A 22,117-nucleotide genomic window follows, 5' to 3' on the forward strand; every position below is an offset into this window, starting at 1 on the left:
TACCTTGAATGTTTCTGGGGATGGCCATTTACCACCTTTCTGGGTAACCTGTGCCGGTGTTTCACCACCCACATTGTGAAAAAAGTCTCCCGTATATCCAGTCATAGTCTCCCCTTCTTTAGTTTAAAACCATTAACCAAAACAGGCCTTGCTAAAGGACTGTCCCCATAGTTTTTATTGGCCCCCTTTAAGTACTAAAATGCCACAACAAGGTTTCTTCTCCACCTTCTCTTCTCCAGGTTGAAAAACCCCAACTCTCTCAACCTTTCTTCACAGGAGAAGCGTTCCCGCCATTTTTGGGATCCTCCTCACTCTGACGGGTCCGAACCTTTTCTGTGCTGAGAGCTCCAGAGCTGGACAAAGTACTCCGAGCTAGGTGTCAGCAGAAAAGAGTAGAGCAGCAGAATCACCTCCTTTGACCTACTTAAATCACAGCCAGCTAAGGGTTGGCTTCATTTAAGAGTAACTGCTTTCTAAGATTAATGAAAAAGCTTTCTTCTGCTACCAGGACAGTTGCATAAAATAACTTCAGTGAAAATGTTGCTGCACCTGGCAATAGCAATTCAGCAGTTCCTTGGAAATCTGCTTTTGCAGTTTCCCTTGGGCTTCAGGAAGACTATTTCTTTCTATGGAAAGCATCATTCTGTGCACTCCCTGCCCTCTCCTACCTATTCTACATACAAGGACAATTTAACATGTTCCAGTCAGGTCTGCAAGAGTGAATTTCTGAGCCACATAGGCCCAAGTACATGTGAAACTAAGATATGGAGATATGTATTGAATCCTCCCTGCCAAAACACACACTGTTATCCCAGCTCAGAGGAGAAATAGAAATCTTGCCTTTATTTTGCCCCCACATTATGAAGAAAAAGTCTGCTAGAAAAAAAAAAGAAAATAATCATCCTAGTTTAGACATTTACCTCATATGGGCTTGCAGACACCATATCACCTGTTGTCCTGAGGGGAAAAACCAAACCAAAACAAAACAAAAAGTTAAAAAGATTGCCAAACAAGATGTCTTAATAGAAGGTGTTAACAAATGCACAGAAACAGCTCACAGGTTTTCTGCCTCCCATGCTCCCCATCCCACCTCTTGTCTGTTCAACCTCTTTGAATATATCTTCCCTGGAAATCCAGCCTGGTTGTTCTTGTCTGGGAGCAAAACTCCTGTTTTTTCATTTAATGGCTGCTATCGATACAACTACTTTTAAAACCATCTCCTCGCTGTACTCCCACGTCCTGCACCCTTTAATGGTGGGAACTTCTACTTCACAGCTCTGAGGGATGTAGTTACTACTTGAGTGGAGTGGCAGGATATGGTGGAGGCCATCTGAAGGGCCATGACTCTCTGTATATGTGTGTATATGTTGCATATAGTAGACTACATTAGGAAACAGGTCCTAGAAATGAGCCTATTTTGCTGGTTGAGTGAAAAGATTGAGTGTAGGATCATAGAATGGTTTTGGTTGGAAAAAGCCTCTAAGATTATCAAGTCCAACCATCAACCCAAGACCACAACAGCCATTAAACCACATCATAAAATGCCATGCCCACATGTTCCTTGAACACCTCCAGAACTCCACCACCTCCCCAGGCAACCTGTTCCAATGCCTGACTGCTCTTGCAGGAAAGAAATTTTTCCTAATATCCAACCTAAACCTCCCCTGGCACAATTTCAGGTCATTTCCTCTCATTCTATCACCTGACACTAGGGAGAAGATGAGAAGGAGGGTGCAACACCTGATTTTTCCTCTATGTGCCTGGCCAGCAGAGGAAGCTCTGCCCAGGAAATACGCACTGTGTTTTAGCATGCTTCTCCGAAAAGACTCTCAGGCAGAACTCTCCATTTTTGTAAGGCTCAAAAGTGGATGGCACTATGAGGTACTCTCCACAGGGCAACCTCAAGCGTCTGGAGACTTCACGCAGGTTGACGTAAGGATCAGACCGAGCTGCTGGTTGGTTCCTCGCGAAGAAAGCACGGCTTGCATGGACGTCTGAGAGGTTTTCCATCTGTGGGAAACAGGGCTTGGTTAGAAGTCATCTGAAAATTCACTGGTAAGTCACCCACCCTATTTAAACTTCAGTGCTTTTCATAGTGTAAAACAGTAAGTCTGTGAGTAATGACATAAAAGATAACCACCAGGATGCTGTCATGGGGAGCAGTCATGCAGATAATTAGAAGGGGCAACGATCTTTCTCTGTAAAAAAAAATTATTTTACATCCCTCTTGAAAATCTGTGATATAAAAAGATCATAATGCATGCTTATATCTGGTGAAATTAGTAGCTGCTGTCCAACATCATGGCATTCAACAAGTCCAAGTGCCAGGTGCTGCACTTTGGCCACAACAACCCCATGCAGCGCTGCAGGCTGGGGTCGGAGCGGCTGGAGAGCAGCTAAACAGAAAGGGAACTGGGGGTACTGGTTGACAGCTGGCTGAACATGAGCCAGCAGTGTGCCCAGGTGGCCAAGAAGGCCAATGGCATCCTGGCCATTATCAGGAACAGTGTGGCCAGCAGGAGCAGGGAAGTCGTTGTGTGCCTGTACACCACACCTTGAGTCCTGTGTCCAGTTCCGGGCCCCGCAGTTTAAGAAGGACATTGAGACTCTTGAACGTGTCCAGAGAAGGGCAACGAGGCTGGGGAGAGGCCTCAAGCACAGGCCTATGAGGAGAGGCTGAGGGAGCTGCGGTTGTTTAGCCTGGAGAAGAGGAGGCTCAGGGGAGACCTTATTGCTCTCTACAACTACCTGAAGGGAGGTTGTAGCCAGGAGGGGGTTGGTCTCTCCTCCCAGGCAACCAGCACCAGAACAAGAGGACAGAGTCTCAAGCTGTGCCAGGGGACATTTAGGCCGGAGGTGAGGAGAAAGTTCTTCCCAGAGAGAGTTGTTAGCCATTGGATTGTGCTGCCCAGGGAGGTGGTGGAGTCACCATCCCTGGAGGTGTTCAAGAGGGGATTGGATGTGGCACCTGGTGCCATGGTTTAGTAGTCATGAGGTGTTGGGTGACAGGTTGGACTTAGTGATCTTTGAGGTCTCTTCCAATCTTATTGCTTCTATGATTCTAAATTTCCCGGGTCTTGAGCGTTTTTGCCCTCACAGGCTGCGAGGGGACAAAACTACATTCCAGAATAATTTTGACCAATTTATTTCATGGAATAAATGTCCTAAAGCACAAGAAGGACATGGAAGCATTGGAGTGGGTTCAGAGGAGATGATCAGAGGTGACTGGAGCACCTCACCTAAGGGGACAGGCTGCAAGTTGTGGCTGTTCAGCCTGGAGAAGAGAAGGCGCTGGGGAGACATTATAGCGGCCTTCCAGCGCCTGAGGCGGGCTACAAGAAAGCTGGAAAGGGACTTTTTACAAGGGCTTGTAGTGATGGAATGAGGGAGAATGGCTTTAAGATGGAACACTGGATATTAGGAAGGCATTCTTTACAGTGAGGGTGGTGAAACACTGAACAGGTTGCCTAGGGAGGTCGTGGGTGCCCGCTCCCTGGAGGTGTTCAAGGCCGGGTTGGACAAGGCCTTGACCAGCCTGGTCTAGTGGAAGGTGTCTCTGCCCATGGCAGGAGAGTTAGAACTTTAAGGTATCTTCCAACCCCAGCCATTCTATGTTTCTAATTGCATAGGAATGGTAGTTTCTGATTTCTGCAAACAGGTAGGAGAAAAAGATAATTCACAGGACAAAGTAGTAATCATAAGAGGTAGTATTCTGAGGCCACATAAGATGGTTTACTCAGCTCCCACTAATACTAGCAATACTAAGGATATTCCATGGGATGATGTGGAAAACAGTACTCAGCTTCTCCTTAATACCAATATACTCTTAAGCAAATGAAACATTGTATAGCTCATAAAAAACACCACTGGAGTAAGAAGAAACAGTAGCACAACAATAACATCTCTGTTCTAAACCTCCTAGTCCTGGCTTTTGCTCCACAGGGATGACTTGCAGAGAGCACGATTCAATGATCCACAAAGAGTGACATGTGGTGGACTCAAGGTGAGGAATGCTGCATGCCTGTAAGGTTTTTGGCTGGCTAAGATCAGAGTATGTTACCAAAGATGTTACTAAACATCTGTTGTAAATTATACAAAAATATGGCATTTTTAACACTCTTGTTCTGAAGATTGGATCTGGTATTTATTCAACAGCCCCAACATTTCTCTTCACTCGATGTTAAGCTAAGTGGCAATGCAAAGATTAAGAAGCCAGATCCATATCTTTTTTGATGTATTTTCCCTTTGCATCTGCAAGGCTTTTAAAAGAACACAGTTAATTGCTACATGACCACACATTCATTTACTGAGGGAGAAGAAAAGGCCTGAAAAGCTGAGGAAAAAATTGGCAAGACAGGCTGCTGGTCCTCAGTAATGGGTATAGGCTATTCCTTCTGCCAAGCATCCCTGGGGTCTCTTTCTTCAGGAATGAAAAGCCTCTTTACCTCAGCATTGACATCTGGGAGGATTAGGGAAGGTTGAGCAGGGTATGTCCAGCTCAGAAATGTAAAAGGATTGGACCCACAGAGTTTGGCATTTCTTCTAAACCACATTAGCTACATTTTCTCAGTTTTAGACTGCAGAGACCCTGTTCTGCTTTCACGTGTACTAGGCAGACAAATTCTGACCTCTGTTACACAAATTTAGAGGAAGCCAAATTTCAACAACTGTAAATGAAGATTGGGACTCAGCTGTCTGTAATAAAGCCTTGTGCTCCAGGTCCCTTGGAAACAGTTGTTCAGAAATTGAGATATTGGTCCAGTGATCCAATAACAAAGCTCTTCAGGAGAACTGTCATGAGTAAGGAAGAAGTCTTCCTTGTAGCTAAATTCTCCAGTGCTACAGAAGGTGTTCATCTAGAAGTCTTTGTCAGAGATTACATACCTCCTGAGGAATCTGTATGGAAGAGAAAGAGACAAAGTTACAGGGCTGCTGTGTGCCCACATCCATCATTAGGAAAAAAAAAAAAAAAGAAATAAATTAGATAAAGCCTCTTTGAGACACATTTTCTGCATTTTCATTTACATGTTGAAATATCAGTTACACATGAAATTCTAGCTTGTGCTAGAGCTGTTCCAAAAGGAAAACAGGACCTCCATCTAGAGGAATCTATACAACATTTAACTGTATGTATCATTCAATGTAATGCAATTTAATGTAATATTATCTTATATAAATATATATATACATAATATCTGTATACACATATACATACTATATATATATACAAGATATATAAATATCTTATATTATTATAATATACATATATATATGTATATAATAATATAGTGTAGGGATGATTTTCCCCAGATTATATCATTATATCCACATTATAGAGACAGAAACTAGGAGACTAGGAGAATCAAAAAACCTCAAAATAAACAAACAGACAAGCACCACAAAACAAAACAAACAAAAAAACAAACCCCACCCGAGCAAAATTACTGAACCAGAAAAGAAAAGGAAGAGAAAGAAAAAGAGAGAAAGAGAAAGAGAAAGAGAAAGAGAAAGAGAAAGAGAGAAAGAGAAAGAGAAAGAGAAAGAGAAAGAGAAAGAGAAAGAGAAAGAGAAAGAGAAAGAGAAAGAGAAAGAGAAAGAGAAAGAGAAAGAGAAAGAAAATTAAAAAGAAAAAGAAAAAGAAAATTAAAAAGAGAAAGAAGAAAGATAAGACAGTGACTGCTGAGCACTAATGAGAGTTTGTAATCAGAAGCACTTATCTGGAATTGCCAGGAACCTGAGCCTGCCCCCATTCAGAGTTTGTAAAAGAAGGCTCTCAATGAGACCCTTGCTAAATTATTGCCTGTACTTTTACACTGCTTTCCTATTAAAGTGAGACAAAGACTGAGCTTAAATTTAGCTGGATCTTCCCATATTATGTAGGTCAGGAAGAAATGAGAAGGATTCAAAATACCTTGCAAAATTCAGTTCTTATTGTAGTGCTGAGTTTCAAGATGTAACACATTGCTGATTTTTTTTCCCAGCGTAACAGAACAGGGAAAAATGCCTTTAATCAGGAGCAAACTTTACCTGATAAACTGAATAACCAATACTAAGCAGAGCTTCTCCCATTTTCTTCTGTCTCCTGCGGTTCTTCTGCATCAAGCCCACCAGGATAGTACAGCATGGCTCATTCCAACTCCCTTCATGGTCATCATCTGGTTCATCCAACCGAATTTTAAACTGAGGATTGGTCCAGTATGTCGCTAAGAGTTCCCAAGGTGAGACAAAAAGGAGGAGATATTTTTATTGTTGTAGCAAAGTTTGCTGTCATTAGAATTAGAGAGAATACCCCTTGGGAAGGACTTTTGCCTGGAGTTTTCCTGTCCTTTCAATTGCCTTATACAGAGTTATAAAATCATACAATGGTGAGGGTTGGAAAGGATCTCTGGTGATCATCAAGTTCAATCCCCCTGCCAAAGTAGGATCATATAGGGCAGGCCACACAGGAACTCATCCAGGTGTGTCTTGGAAGTCTCTGCAGAAGGAGATTCCACAACCTCTCTGGGAAGCCTGGTCCAGAGCTCCAGCACTGGTTCAGTTTTTCCCCATGTTGAAGTGGAAATTTCTGTTTCAGTTTGTACCCATTGCCCCTTGTCCTATCAGAGGACACCACTAAAAAGAAACTGGCCCCTTCTCCTTGACAACCCGTATGGTTGTATACTTTCACAGCTATGCTGAATATCAGTCAGTTAGAGCCAAGTAAAATCAAAGCACCAAGGTGTTTCCTGGAGAGTAATGCCTGATAAGGAGGAGCTGATACTGCTAATTCCAGCCAGTCATTTATCTCCAGGAAATATCCTTGGCTGAGGCTGTTATTGTTGCAGGAAGACCAAATGCCAGGCAACCTCCCTAGAGGTCTAACCTGAAAAGGAATGGAAAACAACACTGCCGCTGAACTGCAACGCTTGCCTGGTTTACCCAACCCTTTGGAGGATTACTGTAGTCAGTAGCAAAAGCCTTGTAAGAAGAAAAAGCAAAAAGAGAGAAAAAATTAATAAAGCCATGAATGAAGGTTTGTTATTCCTTGACAAGGAACTAAGTGTAAATTAGATCTTCATGTGGACTGCCAAGTATTTGCCTACTGTCTGACCGTGCAGAAAAGGCTGCCTCTCCAAGACCTTCTCACCAAAGCCCCCTGCAGTTCTGAAGCATTTATGTTTGCATTGTTTTGGTTGGTATTTCACCAAATGCCCACTTAGCCACACACCTTGGTAGTTCTGGCAGCCTCCAGCTGTTGAACCTCGTCTCCACTGCCCATTAAACAGGGTCAGGTTCCATTTATTGACCTCATTGTTTGTCAGCGTGTCTGGAGTCAAGTTGCAGATCTCAAGGCGGGTGAACTGCTTTTGGAAATCTGAAAAGGCCATCCTGGTGCACAAAAAGACCAAGGTTAGTCCATCAGCCTGCAATAGTTAAGGTGACAGCAAATGGATGTCTCCCCCAACAGAGCAGTAAACTATAGAGCTGCCCAAAGCTGTGTTTAACAGAACTCTGAAACTTGGAACTGGCTTTTTTGATTGAGCTGTATCTTCTGGAGATAGTTGTTCTCTCAACAGCTGTTACACATTATGGGCTCAGTCATACCATTTCCTGTCATCCCCAGCTGTGGGCAATCCCTCATGGATCATCCTTAGTAAGTAAATTCACTGAAACTGTACAAAGAGATGCTGTTTAGTGGGAGTAGAGTTGGCCCTTATTGAAGCATTGATGTAGGAAAACAGTCTCATCTTGGTGTTTTGCTTTAGTTTTTACCATTCCTAGTAGGCTTGCACAGGTGACAGACCTTTATCACTTTATGCCACAAGCAGAGGTCTGTTCTCATTTCTCAGCACCTTATGGCACATATAGTCTAGGACAGAGTGGCATGGGCTCCGTACTGACCCATATAATCAGCTAACTGGGAAGGGCTTTCCATTAGATGAGGGTGAACAGACTCTTCCCAAGCTGGTAATCTAAACTTTGTCACTAGTGTGTAGCATTTAGGAAATGAAAAAAGCCCCAAAACCACCAAATGTCAAACGTCAGAGCAGCTGAGGTGCATTCTTGCCACCTCATTACTTTTATTACCATCTGGTCTCTACGTTTTGGGTAAGCTCTAAGTTATGTAAGTACTAATAAAAGGTAATATTTGAAGGTGAAGGGAGATAAACAAGAGGCTAACAATGCACACATGTTATTATTAACCCCCTTGGTGCTGGCAGTTTCTCTCCATCCAACTGAAAGGACTACTTAAAGAGCGTATGTGCACATAAAATGTCCACAAGATGAACGATTCTCACCAAAACTCTCCATCTTCTACTTGCTTATCCAAAGCCTGTTTTTGTTTGAGATCAACATAATTCCACTCAGGAGCACTGCAGAGAAAGCACAAAAGCAAACTGTTCAGTTCTATTTTATCCTACGAGATCAGAGAGTTAGACTCTCTCTTTGGCTGCAGCTGATAAAGGTTCATGTTGAAGAAATATCTTCAGCAACTAGACCTTCTGCCCCTCCCAGTGGCATTACACACTGCAACCTGACTACACAGGGCTGGAATCAGTCTGCAACCATATTTGCAACAAAAGCCTTTGAAATGAATCATCTTTGTCAGGTGCCAGAATGTACAAATGTTGCAGACTGGCTGGATGAGGCATCACGCAGGCTGCAATCAGGCAGAGCTTCTCCTTTGCAAGATCTATTGGCATATGCCTGGTAGCCTCCCTAAGGAAATGATATAAGCTCTGCTGTCTGGGCCACAAAAGAACAAGCAAGCAAAAAGGTGGAATTAGAAAATGTACTGCAGAAAACAGCATTGCTTTTATCCCACTCTGATGCTGAGGTGTAACAAGCTGGATTCTGCTCTGATCTGCTCTCATGTAACAATGCAGTTCTACACCTACCTCTGCAGGGATGTCACCTGGCAAAACAGGTGTAACAAAATCAGGATCTGGCATGTGTGCCTGCCTGAGGCACCTTATCTTGGGGCTGAGCAAAGCAGCTCTGATGAAAGTAAGCATAATTGTAATGTTTATCTCTATTCTTCATCCTTAGATAGGATACAGCATCAGCATCAGGACTGCAGTCAGGCAGGGTAGGAAATCTTGAAGTAGTACATGAAAAAATAGAATCTGTGGCCCAAAAGCAAGTAAAATTTATACCATCCTAAATACACAAATAAGAGATGTTGTCACTGCCATTCTCCTGAGCTTCCAAGATAGCTGAAGACCAGATAGGTTTTGAGAGATTTTCAGACTTCTGGATCCTTAGCTCAGCCAACATGCCCATTTTTTCAAGATTAGAGAATCACAGAAGGGTAGAGGTTGGAAGTGAGCTCTGGAGATCATCGAGTTCAAACCCTCTGCCAAGGCAGGTTCACCTAGAGAAGGTTACACAGGATCACATCCCAGCAGATTTTGAAAGATTCTCTAGTAGAAACCCATTACTGGCCTGCTTTAGAGTCAAGCAACCCTAGAGTTGAAGCAGTGGCACAAAGGTTTATCCCTGCTGTAATTCCCAGGGAAAGGATTGATTTGTATATTCTGCTAAGGTTCTGGCACTATCAGTAGGATCAGTCTGAGAAAAGTTGTCTTGCAAAATGACATGGATATGGCTTGCACTGGGCTGCTCACAATGAAAAGGTGGGCTCTTCTCTTTTATTAGAAAGCTCTTCCTGAGGCAGGGAAGAATATCTTCTGGGCAGAGTGGATCAATATCTAACCTTGCTAATAAATTAATAGTGGCTTATTCCAACTGATTTAGTATCCCTCCTAAATGTTCTTTGTGATTGGATTAACTGCATAGTCCTGATTTAATTTTTTTAATCATACCAAAACACAATGAAGAGAGAGAAGAAAGGGCATATAAAAACCTACTTATCACTCCAAGCTCCAGTCCATTCCACTTCACCCCAGGGATTTCTAAGCCTCACTAGTTTCTCTGGCCGCCCTCGGTAACAGACCTAAAAGATCCACAACAAACAGAGCAGAGCCTGAGCTCTTCCATTATTCCAATCATCACAGGACAACAGTTTTGCAGACAGGGTAAAACACAATTTGTGCTTGAGTGATGCAGTCTGTTACAATTTGCAATAGGTAAAAGACACCTAGATGCCTTCCAACCTTATTTTACATCATTCTGTGCCACCAAGTGAGCATTTAGGTGCAGCACTCACCATTTACTGTAATGACAGCAACCTGCAAGGAAAAATATCAGCTACAAACCAGCAGAATTCCTCCATCCTTGAAAGCAAGAAATGTCAAACAACACTGCAAGTTTGGAAAGAAGTTATTTGGTAGGGACACCTCTGTAATGATTCCAGTTTCAGAGGAGCAGGAGTATCTAGGGCTCACGACGAAGGTGAGACTAACAGCAGTGCTCATGAAGAGGCTGTTACTCCTTTCCCATCAGCACTGACAGGCAACTAACATGTTCCCACCTCATGCAGCATAAACACGTGGGGAAAAAGCTGCCTCCTCTCCTGATTCTCCATTCCGTGCACTCCATTTCAGCAACAGCTTGGCCCACCTTTCTATTTTGTATTCCAGTCTGTCAGTACAATACAAGTTGCAGACAGCAGAGTATACTCCATGTAACTACCAGTATAGCACTTCTGACCTGCCTAAGTACTAAAGGAACTTTCTTTTGTCTGTAAGAGGGTGCATAAGTTAATAACATTTTTGCCTGGTCAGTGACAGAAATACATGAGAAAGCTGAAGGCACTGCAGTACTGCACCCTCAAGCTGATTTGTATGATGACCCTGGAGGGGCTGGCTTACCTCTTCTGCTCCAGTGACAGAGTAAGCGTGTCCCTTTACCAGCTTCAGACTTGTGATTGCTTCTATTTCAGATGCAGTAGTTATCTGGGGCAATAAAATTGTACACATTTAGGACTATATATTGTGTCTGAACTCAGCTTTCATGAGCAAATTAATATGGGGGAAGATATCCAAAGTGGTATGCACAGTGAATATCAATATTCTTGATGCAAAGTATATTAAATAGAGTTGAGATCCACAGCAAAAGTTCACCTCCACAGCTTCATGTCCCTAAATATGCAGTTCTAGCACAGCAGAAACTCAAGGATGTACAATGAAATCTAAAATTAAATCGAATTCTCAGCTCAAGTTACAGATCCAGTCACCTGCAAAGACGTGTGCATGTGATCTAAGATCCAGCCTGCCTTGGTTGAGGTCCAGCATATCAAAGTTTGAACTCTGGTAATCCTATATGCCATGAACCAGGATTTCAAAGAAGATAATGAAACAGGATGTGAAAGGCATGAAGTTTCCAAACTGTGTACAAACATCTGTAACTTGAGAGAGCTTGTGTGTGTCAATAATCTTTAGCAATGAAAACCAAAGCCAGAAGCAGACTTCAGGCTCCAGCAAAGTGTCTCAAAGAGTTGGTCTCCAGCTGCTGAGTGTCTGGAGCTGAAATTACACAGCCTTTGAGTGAGAAAAGCTACTCAGACAAGGAAAATGGAGTTCAGGAAAACCAGTTCCTAGTTCATGGCTCTAAGTATCACAGGATGTCTTAGGAAAAGGGAGGTATGGCAAGTCTTGGTTATTCAGAACTTTGTCCTAAGCTTTTATAACAGAAATCAATCAAAATCTTCCATTAGTTGTAGTTTTCTTTTTGTTCAGAACTTCCTACCTATGTCTAACATCAGTCTGAGCTTTTGTTATGTATGGAACAGAGGAAAGCAGTGAAAGACACTCACATCAATGGAACAGCCAAGCAGTGACCCAGCTCTCAGAGCCTTCTGGATTATTTGGTACAGGTTTGAAGGAGCTTTTCTCAGCAAGTAGGACTCGGAGATGCCTCCAGTAAAATCTTCAAAGCCCTCCATAGTGGAGCCTCCTGTGAGAGCTTCATAAGAGCCATTCAGCCTGTGGGAGACATGACAAGATATGTAAGGGGCCCTCTCCACCTGTGAGCATTGGCACTGCAGAAAGAAGGTTTATAATATAGCATGTTGTTAGCACATATTTAGTATATACTTAGACTCTCAGTCTGTGTGATCATCAGAGTGACATGGAGCACCAGAATTAAAGTCCCTTGAAACAGAAAGTTTGGAATACCATTTATGGACCTAGAGGAGACTGTAAATAATGGTTGGAATGGAGGCTGCATTTCAGTAAAGCACTTTGTATCTAAGACCACACTATGTGAGCTTCTGCACACTCAGGAGCACTTCACAGAAAGAGTGATTAGCCATTGGCATGTGCTGCCCAGGGAGGTGGTGGAATCACCATCACTGGAGGTGTTTAAGAAGAGACTGGATGAGGCACTTGATGCCATGGTTTAGTTGATTAGATGGTGTTGGGTGATAGGTTGGACTCAATGATCTCAAAGGTCTTTTCCAACCTGGTTAAGTCTATTCTATTCTATTCTATTCTATTCTATTCTATTCTATTCTATTCTACTCTATTCCTCCTACTTAGGTACCATACTTGGCATAGGCCTTCTCCAGCAGCGCGCTCCAGAACTCATTGCCTTCCTCTGAGTGCACGAAGACCAGCTTCCCGTTCTTGGTGGGCAGCCTGTCATCCACCACCACATCCATCCACTCCCCATACTGCCAGAACTGAGGAAAAGAAGAAAAAATATGATGAAGGCTGATATGTATATAATATCTCCATACTATCACCTTCCTACTCCTTCACCTGCCATCACCTCCCCCTGGATAAGTTGCTGTAAGGTTTCATTCCTGTTGAAATAACAGGCAAGCTTTTCTTATCCCTGTGAAGCACTGAGCTTACTTCTTAATGCTGTATTAACTTTTGCTTGTAGGTGGTAATAACAGCAACCTGCTGCACATAACATCTGGAACAATGTGTTTCATGCAGAGCTTATGTGGTGGAGAGTCCAGAAAGCTAGCATGCAGGTGAGATACTATGAAGTGTCTTTTCTTGTCTACTCTTTTAAGCACCAATCTACTGTAAAAAAAAAAAAACACAACCAAACCAAAACCCCAACAAAACCAAAGAAACCCCAACCAAACAGAAACCCCTACAAAACCAAAGCAAGCAAACCCAACCAAACAACAACAAAAATACTAAAACCAAGTGAAACCAACCAACCAAACAAAAAACATCCCAACCAATTAATCAAAACCAAAAGCAATGCCTCTTTGAAAGCATTGCAAGAAGGGGTCACCCAAAGGGGAAGCAATCAGTAGTGCTAATCCTTTCTGGAAACACTGGGAAATGTGTGAAACATTCCTCATGCTCTCTTTGTTCTTTTTCTTTTCACCTCCTGAGCATTAGAAACATTTACACCAGAGCAGAGGAGGGGAAGAGAGGGGAGGGGAAGGGAGGGGAGGGGAAGGGGAGGGGAAAGGGAGGGGAAGGGAGGGGAAAGGGAGGGGAAGGGAGGGGAAGGGAGGGGAGGGAAGGGGAGGGGGAGAGGAGGGGAGAGGAATGGAGGGGAGGGCAAAGGGAGGGGAAGGGAGGGGAAAAGGAGAGGAGAGGGGAGAGGAGGGCAGTGGAGGGGGAAGGGGAAGGGCAGAGGCAGAGAGGGAGAGAGAGAGGGAAGGAATTTCATCAGCTTGAATCCACTCTCAACAGTCAATGGTGGCAGATCTTGGCTTGACTCATGTGGCATAATGGTTTGGCTCAGTTTACAAGACCTGTGTAACTCACCAGTGTCCTATCAGCTCCGAGACAGCAGAACCCACCCAGTGAGCAGGTATCATTTAACATTACTTCATCCCGTTCTTCTCTTTCCTTCTTCCCCACCAGTTTCACTTACACATTGTAATTCTTAAGTATGTAGTGTCACACACACAAAAAGATGATTTTAGCTAAATACTAATCTTTTCCTCTTTGATTCTCAAGACTCTGATCATATCAGTACCTGGAAATGAAAGATCCCAGCATAGTCCTTCTGGAAATTCTGGTCCTTGGGAACAACACGGTGCAGAATGTCAGGATTCAAAGTGAGGGATGCAATGGCAGCTAGGAGCCAACAATCACCTAAACCCACATGCATTACAAGGCAGAAAAGTTCATTAATAAACTGAGCTTTGCTGGGCTGATCCTTACCCCATTACATCACACTCCCATCTAGACTAAAATGCCAGCACTAAGTGCTTTGCAAGGTCCTGCCAGACTCCTGCTTCAGCAATCCATTCATGGTTTGTTGTGTAATTTATCTCTTTCTCTCATTTTCCACTCACCCAGGTCACATAGGTATCTTGGGGCCTCTGACCATTTTAATGGTCTAGTCTGGGCTTTGCTATTTTGATTTTTTAATGAAACTGTGACAGCAGGCTGCTTTATCTAAGCTTGTTAATGCCCTCAGGGGACCAAGAATGTAGCCAGAGAAAGAAGGCATTTTGGGTGCATGGATTGCAAAGCCTGGCTAGGCTGGAAGAGGCAAGGAATCATAGAATGGGAAGGGACCAATTGGAAGTTCCAATTCCTCCTTCATGGGCAGAGACACCTTCCACCACACCAGCCTGTTCGAGAACTCCTCCAACCTGGCCTTGAACACTTTCAGGAAGGGGGCATCCACAACTTCCCTGGGCAACCTGTCCTGTGTCTCACCACCCTCACTCTAAATAATTTCTTCCTAATATCCAGTCTAAATCTCCCCTCTTCCATCTTAAAGCCATTTCCCCTTGTCCTATCACTGCAAGACCTTGTAAAAAGTCCCTTGTGAAAGGTAGGGACTTGGGAGGTGTCCAAAACAGGGCAAAAGCTCTGTCATGATTGAAGGGTGGTGGGACTTCCATTGCTATCCTTTGGAGAAGGTTTGATAGATGGCAGGATTTGGGTGGCTATTCCTTCCTAACCCTTTCTTTGAAGATCTGAATTTGAAGCATCACTTAGGGCTATTGCTACAGATTTGCCCATGAGTCCAATGGGAGCTGAAGTCTCCTGGGAATTCTGCAAGTAGGTCAGTCCCCTCTCTGGCCCACTGCTTATACTGGAAAGAATGGGCATGGCCAGGCCTCCCCAAAGTCTGGGTGTGTTGCAGTGGGAGCTGTTTGCTGAGTTGGTCACTTGCTGCTTGTGGTTTGGAAGCTGGATAACTAGAAGCCTCTATCACACCTGAGGTGGTGCCCCAGGGAAACTCATTGACTCAGAGGTTTCTTACAGCATTTGCATATTGCAAACAGCAGGAAGGACTTTTGTGATTCTCTGCTGTTTCTGTGGTATACAGAAAGTCAAGGAAAGAAAACTGTTCTGAAGGTGCTAATATTTTCCTGATCCTCTGTGGATTATCTGTGCCAAGACATACTTTCTTTGTGCAGGTGTGTGTTCTGCAGAAGGAACTGGCACAACAGCTCTTACTTCAGTAGGAAAAAAAAATCTAACAGAAAAATCAAGGCAAGAGCTTCATCTGTGGCATTTTTTAGTAACTCTGAGCAGCAGTTAACTCCTTATGTTGACTTGGACTTTATGATTTAGTGCCATGAAGAATTACAACTGTAAAGGTAAGACACGTGGACCTCCTTGATGCCATGTGCTTGGTGCTGCCTGTACCCCACTGGGAGACGCTCAGGTGCCTCCTATAAGCTGAACAAGAAACAGCTGTTCCCAGTTGGCCAAGACGTTACTTAAGAAACACCTGCAAGTCCCTAGTGTGATGATCTGCATCTCACCTGAGCTGGATGATTTTATACCAGCCCAGGCATTTCCCCTGAGGTGGGGGAACCTAGCATTTTGGGGTGCTGCTTGAGCCTTCCCCAGGATTGCATTAATATGGCTGCCACAGCCAAGAAAGAGCATTCAAACTAGAAGAGGGTAGAAGATGCTTGGATTTCCTGCTTCTCCCCATCCAGCTGCATTTATCATGAGAAGAGACTAAAAAAGCTTGTCCTGCTTATGCTGTGCAAGAGAAATTTGAAGAGGAAGCATGATGGAGGTTGAATGTTACTTTGCAGAAGAGAAACTGTTTGAGCCAGAAGTTTTTACTGGAAAGGTAAGATTTCCTTTGCAAAGGAGGAGATAAACTAAAATTAAAGGGTTGTGAGATGCTTAAACTGGAAATAGGAAAATGTTGCCACTGTGCATATAGAAAAGGGAGTCCAAAAGCATCAACCTTGAGCAAGTATGAGCAAAAACCTTCTCAAGCTCATCTTTGACCTAATTATACTACAAACTGTTTTGCCTTCTGTGAGAGATGGGTTGGAAAGTTGGCTTGGAGAGTTCTTCCCAGCCTTAGGAACCTATGTATAAAACAAGCAGAATATGGACAGCACAAGGGCTGGGGGGGCAGGGGGAAGGAAGGGTTTAAGAACCCACTCTCCTAGGAAAATGTAAATACAGGGGGAAATAGGACTGAGGACACTCAGAGGTCCTCTGTATCTATTTCTCTCAGGCTTTTCCTTGGTGCAGGTGCATGCCTTATGCTCTTATAACTTCTACTTTTGCTTGGAGAGGTAGAAATAATGGTGATAAGTCTGGGGAGTGGCTCTTTAGAGGAGGAAGATGGAAAGCCTTATAAAGTTTGAACTGAAGCCCCCATTTTCTCAGCTACCTCAGACTTTCTTGCTGCCCCAGCTCTTCCTGGCATGATGTGAAGTACAAGAGGTTATTTCTGAGGTGGGGGCAGGATAAGGACCCTGGTGTCTCTGTTGTGTCCTTTCCCCCTAGTAGGACCAGAGAAGGTCTGTAACCATGAGGAGTTGGTGCTCTCCCAGTGTGCAATATCTGGAATTATATTCCCTTCCTGATCTGGGCCACGTTTTTATAGGCAGTGAAAAAGAAACTATGCTGGGCTTTGCTGAGGATGGTGAATGTTGTATGCACAATTAGGCAGAAGATTCAGTGAAATGAGAGGGGTTTCCTTAAAGTGTTTTTTAACTTCTCTGACTCAGAACTAGGCAATTTCAGACTCTCAACCCCATAACATGCCAAATGCAGCATGAAATCCTTCACAGCTATCTTACAATTTGAGTTAACATCTTAGAATCTGGGGGAGTGAGTGGTGTTGGCACTGGCACTTCTACCTCCTGCAAATCTGCCATGCAATCTAACCTGGGGAAGCACTTGGGGCAAGTTTGTTCAAAGCATTTATGGGAAGAATAGTGTTGGAAGTTGGCCTTAAAAATATCTATGCCTGCCTTGAGCGATTCAGAGTCCTATTTTTTTTAAACCTTACTTGGGAACCAAATAATTTTGGCTGAGCTTGTGGCTAAAGAAAATACTAGCCATGCCCTCCAAAAGGAACCAGCTAGGAATTGTCTGCTGGGCAGTAACTTAAAAAGGAAGGTTTGCATGGGGTACCTATATACAGAAATATATACAATATATATTTTGGGGATTATCTAGTCTGGAGAAGAGGAGTCTGAGGGGAGACCCCATTGCTCTCTACAACTACCTCAAAGGAGGTTGTAGTGACTTGGGGGTCAGTCTCTTCTCCCTAGTATCAGATAATAAGATGAAATTATGCCAGGGGAGGTTTAGATTGGATATTAGGAAAAAATGTCTTTACTGCAAGAGTGGTCAGGCCTTGGAACAGGCTGCCCAGGGAGGTGATGGAGTCACCATCCCTGGAGGTGTCCAAGAAATATGTGGACATGGCCTTTGGGTTTAACGGCCATGGTGGTCTTAGGCTGATGGCTGGACTTGATGACCTGAAAGGGCTTTTCCAACCAAAACAATTCTATGATTCTATACAAGCAATGCATACATTCAGGTTCCTAACCCTAATTGGCTTTAAGACAAAGAGGATGCAGGAAACTCTCTACACCAAGGAGCTATACCAACTACACAGGGTTTTTTCTTCCTGTGCATCACAATGAGATTGTGGCCTATTAGTAACATTTCTCAGCCCTACTGGGCAGTATGTTGCTAGTTCTAAAAATGTGCAATTTGACAGTGAATGTTCCTTTTTTTCCCAAAGTCAACATCCTTTTGCCAGCAGCAAACTTCAGAGTTTTGTTTGTGCCTGCGGGATAGTGCAAAAGCACAAGCTCCCCAGAAAGACAGCTTAGGTTGGACCACTCAAACTTGTCCTGATTCAGCTGCAGGTTATAAGTCATCTTTCAAACTGTGAGCAAACTCTTTGATTCCCTTCCTCACAAATGATTCATGGTGGTTTTTTTTTTTTGTAGGGAGATGAAGTGAGGGCAAATTGACCAATGAATTAGATACTTAATTAGAATGTATTTCCGATAGAGTTATAGTCAGGAAAAAATGACAATATAAAAAGCAGTTCTGCACACTATATGTGTTTGAAGCTGTAACATTTTAGTTTATAGAAGTGTATTTTAATACATATTCTCAGTGTTCAACTTGCAGGGCTAAATCACCTGCAGGCACACACACTGCTTCCTGCCCAGTCTCACATTTCATAAACAAAAGTTTCAGACAAGTGCCAATTACTGTGTTTACTGCTGCTGCTGCTCACTGTGCTAAAAAGTATCCAGCTTAATTCCTAGATCCAGAGTAATTGGCAATGTTAGCAAAGTGCAATTCTCTTGTTATTTTTTGGTAATCTTTTTTAATTTGAAATAAGCAGTTTTGACCTTGAATTTGTGGTGGAAAGGGTAGGTATAAAGCCTGGCTGTGCATAGCTCTGTGTGTGTGTGGAATCTCAGAACTGTCGTTGTTGGAAGAGACCTTTGAGATCAAGTCCAGCCTCGCATCTAGAGCTCACAATCCCACCACTACTGCTAAGCTATTGCCACTGAACCACATCACTCAGCACCAGGTCCACACATCTTTTGAACACCTCCAGAGATGGTGGCTCTACCACCTCCCTGGGCATCTTGTTACAATGCCTGAGAACTCTTTCTGTGAAGACCTTTTTCCCCAAATATCCAGCCTGAAGCTCCCTTGACACAACTTGAGGACATTTCCTCTTGTCCTGTCACTTCTTACATGTGAGAAGAGATTGACCCCCACCTTGCTCCAACCTCCTTTGAGATAGTTGTAGAGGGCAATGAGGTCTCCCCTCAGCTTCCTCTTCTGAAGACTAAACAACCCCAGTTCCCTCAGCTGTTCCTCACAGGACTTGTATTCAAGGCCCTTCACTAGCTCTGTTGCCCTTCTCAAGACATGCTCCAGCACCTCAGTGTGTAATGAGGAACCCAAAACTGAACACAGTATTTGAGATGTGGCCTCAACAGTGCTGAGTAGAGGAGAACAATTACATCCCTAGACCTGCTGGCCACACTATTCCTGATACAAGCCAGGACGCCATTTGCCTTCTTGGCCACCTGATCACACTACTGGCTCATGTACAGCTGGCCATCAATCAATACCCCTAGGTCCCTCTCTGCCAAGCAGCTCTCCATCTGTTCTTGCCCAAGCTTGGAATGTTGCATGGGGTTGTTGTGGGCCATGTACAGCATTTGACCTTAATGGATCTCATACTGTTGCCAGCCCATTTATCCAGTCTGTCTAGATCCCATTGCAGAGCCTTCCTGCCCTCCAGCAGATCAACATGCCCACCCAGCTTGGTGTCACCTGCAAACTTACTTAAGATGCCCTTGGTCCCTTTATCCAAATAATTGATAGAGGTGTTAAATGGGACTGGTCCTGCTACTGATCCCTGAGGAATTACTTTGACCATTAGAGCACTTGAAACAAAATCACTTGCTGCCCACAGATGGACTGAGATGGCTCATGTCCTCTGTGCTATGCAGCTGCCTCACAGTTTACAGAGATAATCGAATTGTTGCAGAGAATACTGAATCCTCAGTGATCTGGGAGCTGAGCAATCTCTCTATTGATGATGTTTACCCACACACTGCACTTGCAGAGACCATAAAATAAATGAGAAATTTGATTAGTTTCAGTTGCTGCAGAGCTGTGCTCAGTTTCTGTTTAACTGACATCAAAGTGTCTAGACATGGAGCACCTAAACTCTTCATTGACCTAGGGATAGTGAGTATAAGCCAAACCCACAAGTGTTTGGTTCCAAGATCTACCTGGAACCATTTTTGTCCTGGCTTGCTGGTGTTTCAGCAGTGCCTGGTGTTGGGATCCACATATAACACTGTGGCTCTTGCTCCCCTATTTCTCAAGCAGATTTTACTCTTAGCTTTAGTCTCTGCTGGAAGCTTTTCTTCAGAACTCTTAGTACCTGGGGCATCCTAGCAGACATCAAGGAAGCACTGATCTGCTAGCCTTACAATTTCTGGCAGTGCAGGCTTTTCCTGCTTTGAGATTTCTAAAGAAGGCTTCCAAAAGTTTTCTATGGAAATAAATTAAGCTGTGCAGCTATGTACAGAGAGGCAAAGGAGCAGGATTTCTTCTCTCTGTAGTTGTAAGTGAATGTATATTTTGAGATCTAGAGGGTATATCTGCTAGAATAAGGGTCTTCAGCAAGCCTGTGTCCATGGGACTGAACGTCAGAAGGGCCATGCATGAATGTCTGTAGCAAAATGATTTGCATCATAGTGTGATCAGCAGGAGTAGGGAAGCGATTGGCCCCCTGTACTTGACATTGGTGAGGCTGCATCTCGAGTATTGTGTTCAGTTTTGGGCAGCAGGTGCAAAGAAGAGCAACTGAGCTGGTGAAGGGCCTAGAGAATGAGCCTGATGAAGGGCAGCTAAGGGAACTGGGATTATTTCATTTGAGGAAGATAAGGCTGAGAGGAGCCCTCGTCACCCTGCATAACTACCTGAAAGGACAATATAGAGAGGCTGGTGCTGGTCTCTTCTCACAGGTAATTAGTGATGGAACAAGAGGGAATGGCCTCCACATAGGTTTAGGCTAGACATTAGGAAATAAATTCTCACTGAAAGAGTAATCAAGCATTGTAACAGGCTGCCCAGGGAGGTAGATGAGTCATTTAGATGTGGTGCTCAGCAATACTGTTAAGTGGTGAACTTGGTAGAGTAGGGTTAATAGCTGGACCTGATGATCTCAAGGGAATTGTCCAACCTGGATGATTCTGTGGTTCTACAAAAATAACTCTCCTGCTCACAAGAGCTCCAAAGGCTCCCTCAATATGTATCAGATCTCTCTCAGTGCTGTCAGGCTTTGGCTTGTGCTCCAGTCTACCTGTAATCTCCTCGAATTTGCTTGTAAGAACACACAGGCAGAAAGCACACATGGAGTGGGGTCCTCAGCTGGTGTGAACTGGTGCGTCTGTGTCAGCTGCAAGGAACTTCTCTACCTGACAGCCTGAAGCACCCTCTGAGCCTCCATAACAAAAGGCACCCCATGAATATAGATGCTGTGGATCTGGCAAGATAATATTAAACTGAAAGCATTTCAGCACGTTTTATGTTATTTAAGTTAAATTTATGCCACTTGCTTCTTAAGAACTTCTGCAGACAATTCTGGGGTTAAGATATTCAGACAGCTGCGAGAAAACTTTGTAAGTCACCTTTAATAACTAAGACTATGTGACTGCATTTCAAGTTGTTACTTGGCTATCAAAAAGATGTGGTTCAAAGACCGTTTAAACTGTTTCAAGCCTTTCAAGTTCCCATCAAACTTCCCAAGCTGATATTCATCTAGCTTAACGCTGTTGTCAAAGAAATAGGTTTAATGGAGTGAGACTAACTCTGGGTTTTCTTGTTCCTTTTGTTCACACAAACCCAGATCTTGCAGTGTTAGGTTTTTTAAGGGAGGGGGGGGTGGGGGGGATGGGGGGGGACAATAATGTCAGAGAAGATTATTTAAAATAGGCTCTATTTCCCTGCAGGGTTTGTTAACCAGTCACATAGGTGGCTTATGTAAATATGTAATCAAGGTCTGTTTCAATAGAAGTGTTTTACATGAGGGACTTAGTAACAAGGACTTTGATATCCAAGGTATTGGATCAAATACTCAAAAAGCATCACATGGCTCAGAAATGTAAAGCAAACACCTGAGTGCTAGAAGGCGAGTCCTGTGTCTACATTCTGAAGTTTACCTTTGTGAAGGGTCAGGGAGTGCTGAAGTGATTGTAAGCAGCCTTGCAGAAACAAATTGCCTTTGATTATTTCATCTCTTTTTTTATTTGTTTGTTTTGAGAGGAAAAAAGAGAAAAGGAAGCTCTCAACAAAACCAGAATCAGAGTTAGGGTTTTCTTCCTTCTAGGTGAAGGGGTAGATTTCAGGAGTGGCACTTGGAGTGCTGCCCACCAAAGGCTGACTTGGGAAAGCCCAGAGCAAGGCAGTGTCCTTAGATTCACATGAGGTTTTGAAGTCCATTTCTGTCATTACCACTACTTGATAGATTTGGA

At 43.5% G+C, this 22,117-nt stretch overlaps 1 protein-coding gene across 1 annotated transcript in view; it reads right to left on the reverse strand.

The window, feature by feature from the left end:
- Positions 1 to 22,117, reverse strand: part of CAPN8 (calpain 8) — a 34,782-nt gene that overhangs the window by 7,990 nt on the left and 4,675 nt on the right. Inside the window, exons 3-13 of the mRNA XM_009901206.2 lie at positions 13,837 to 13,955; positions 12,432 to 12,565; positions 11,699 to 11,867; positions 10,755 to 10,838; positions 9,852 to 9,937; positions 8,280 to 8,354; positions 7,208 to 7,368; positions 6,028 to 6,203; positions 4,885 to 4,896; positions 1,799 to 2,010; positions 921 to 957 (exon numbers count right to left, since the gene is read on the reverse strand). Coding sequence (XP_009899508.2) covers positions 921 to 957; positions 1,799 to 2,010; positions 4,885 to 4,896; positions 6,028 to 6,203; positions 7,208 to 7,368; positions 8,280 to 8,354; positions 9,852 to 9,937; positions 10,755 to 10,838; positions 11,699 to 11,867; positions 12,432 to 12,565; positions 13,837 to 13,955 — 1,265 coding nt within the window. The remainder of the gene's footprint in view (positions 1 to 920; positions 958 to 1,798; positions 2,011 to 4,884; positions 4,897 to 6,027; positions 6,204 to 7,207; positions 7,369 to 8,279; positions 8,355 to 9,851; positions 9,938 to 10,754; positions 10,839 to 11,698; positions 11,868 to 12,431; positions 12,566 to 13,836; positions 13,956 to 22,117) is intronic.

The sequence above is a fragment of the Dryobates pubescens genome, chromosome 2 (genome assembly GCF_014839835.1).
Source record: "Dryobates pubescens isolate bDryPub1 chromosome 2, bDryPub1.pri, whole genome shotgun sequence".
Lineage (NCBI taxonomy): Eukaryota > Metazoa > Chordata > Aves > Piciformes > Picidae > Dryobates > Dryobates pubescens.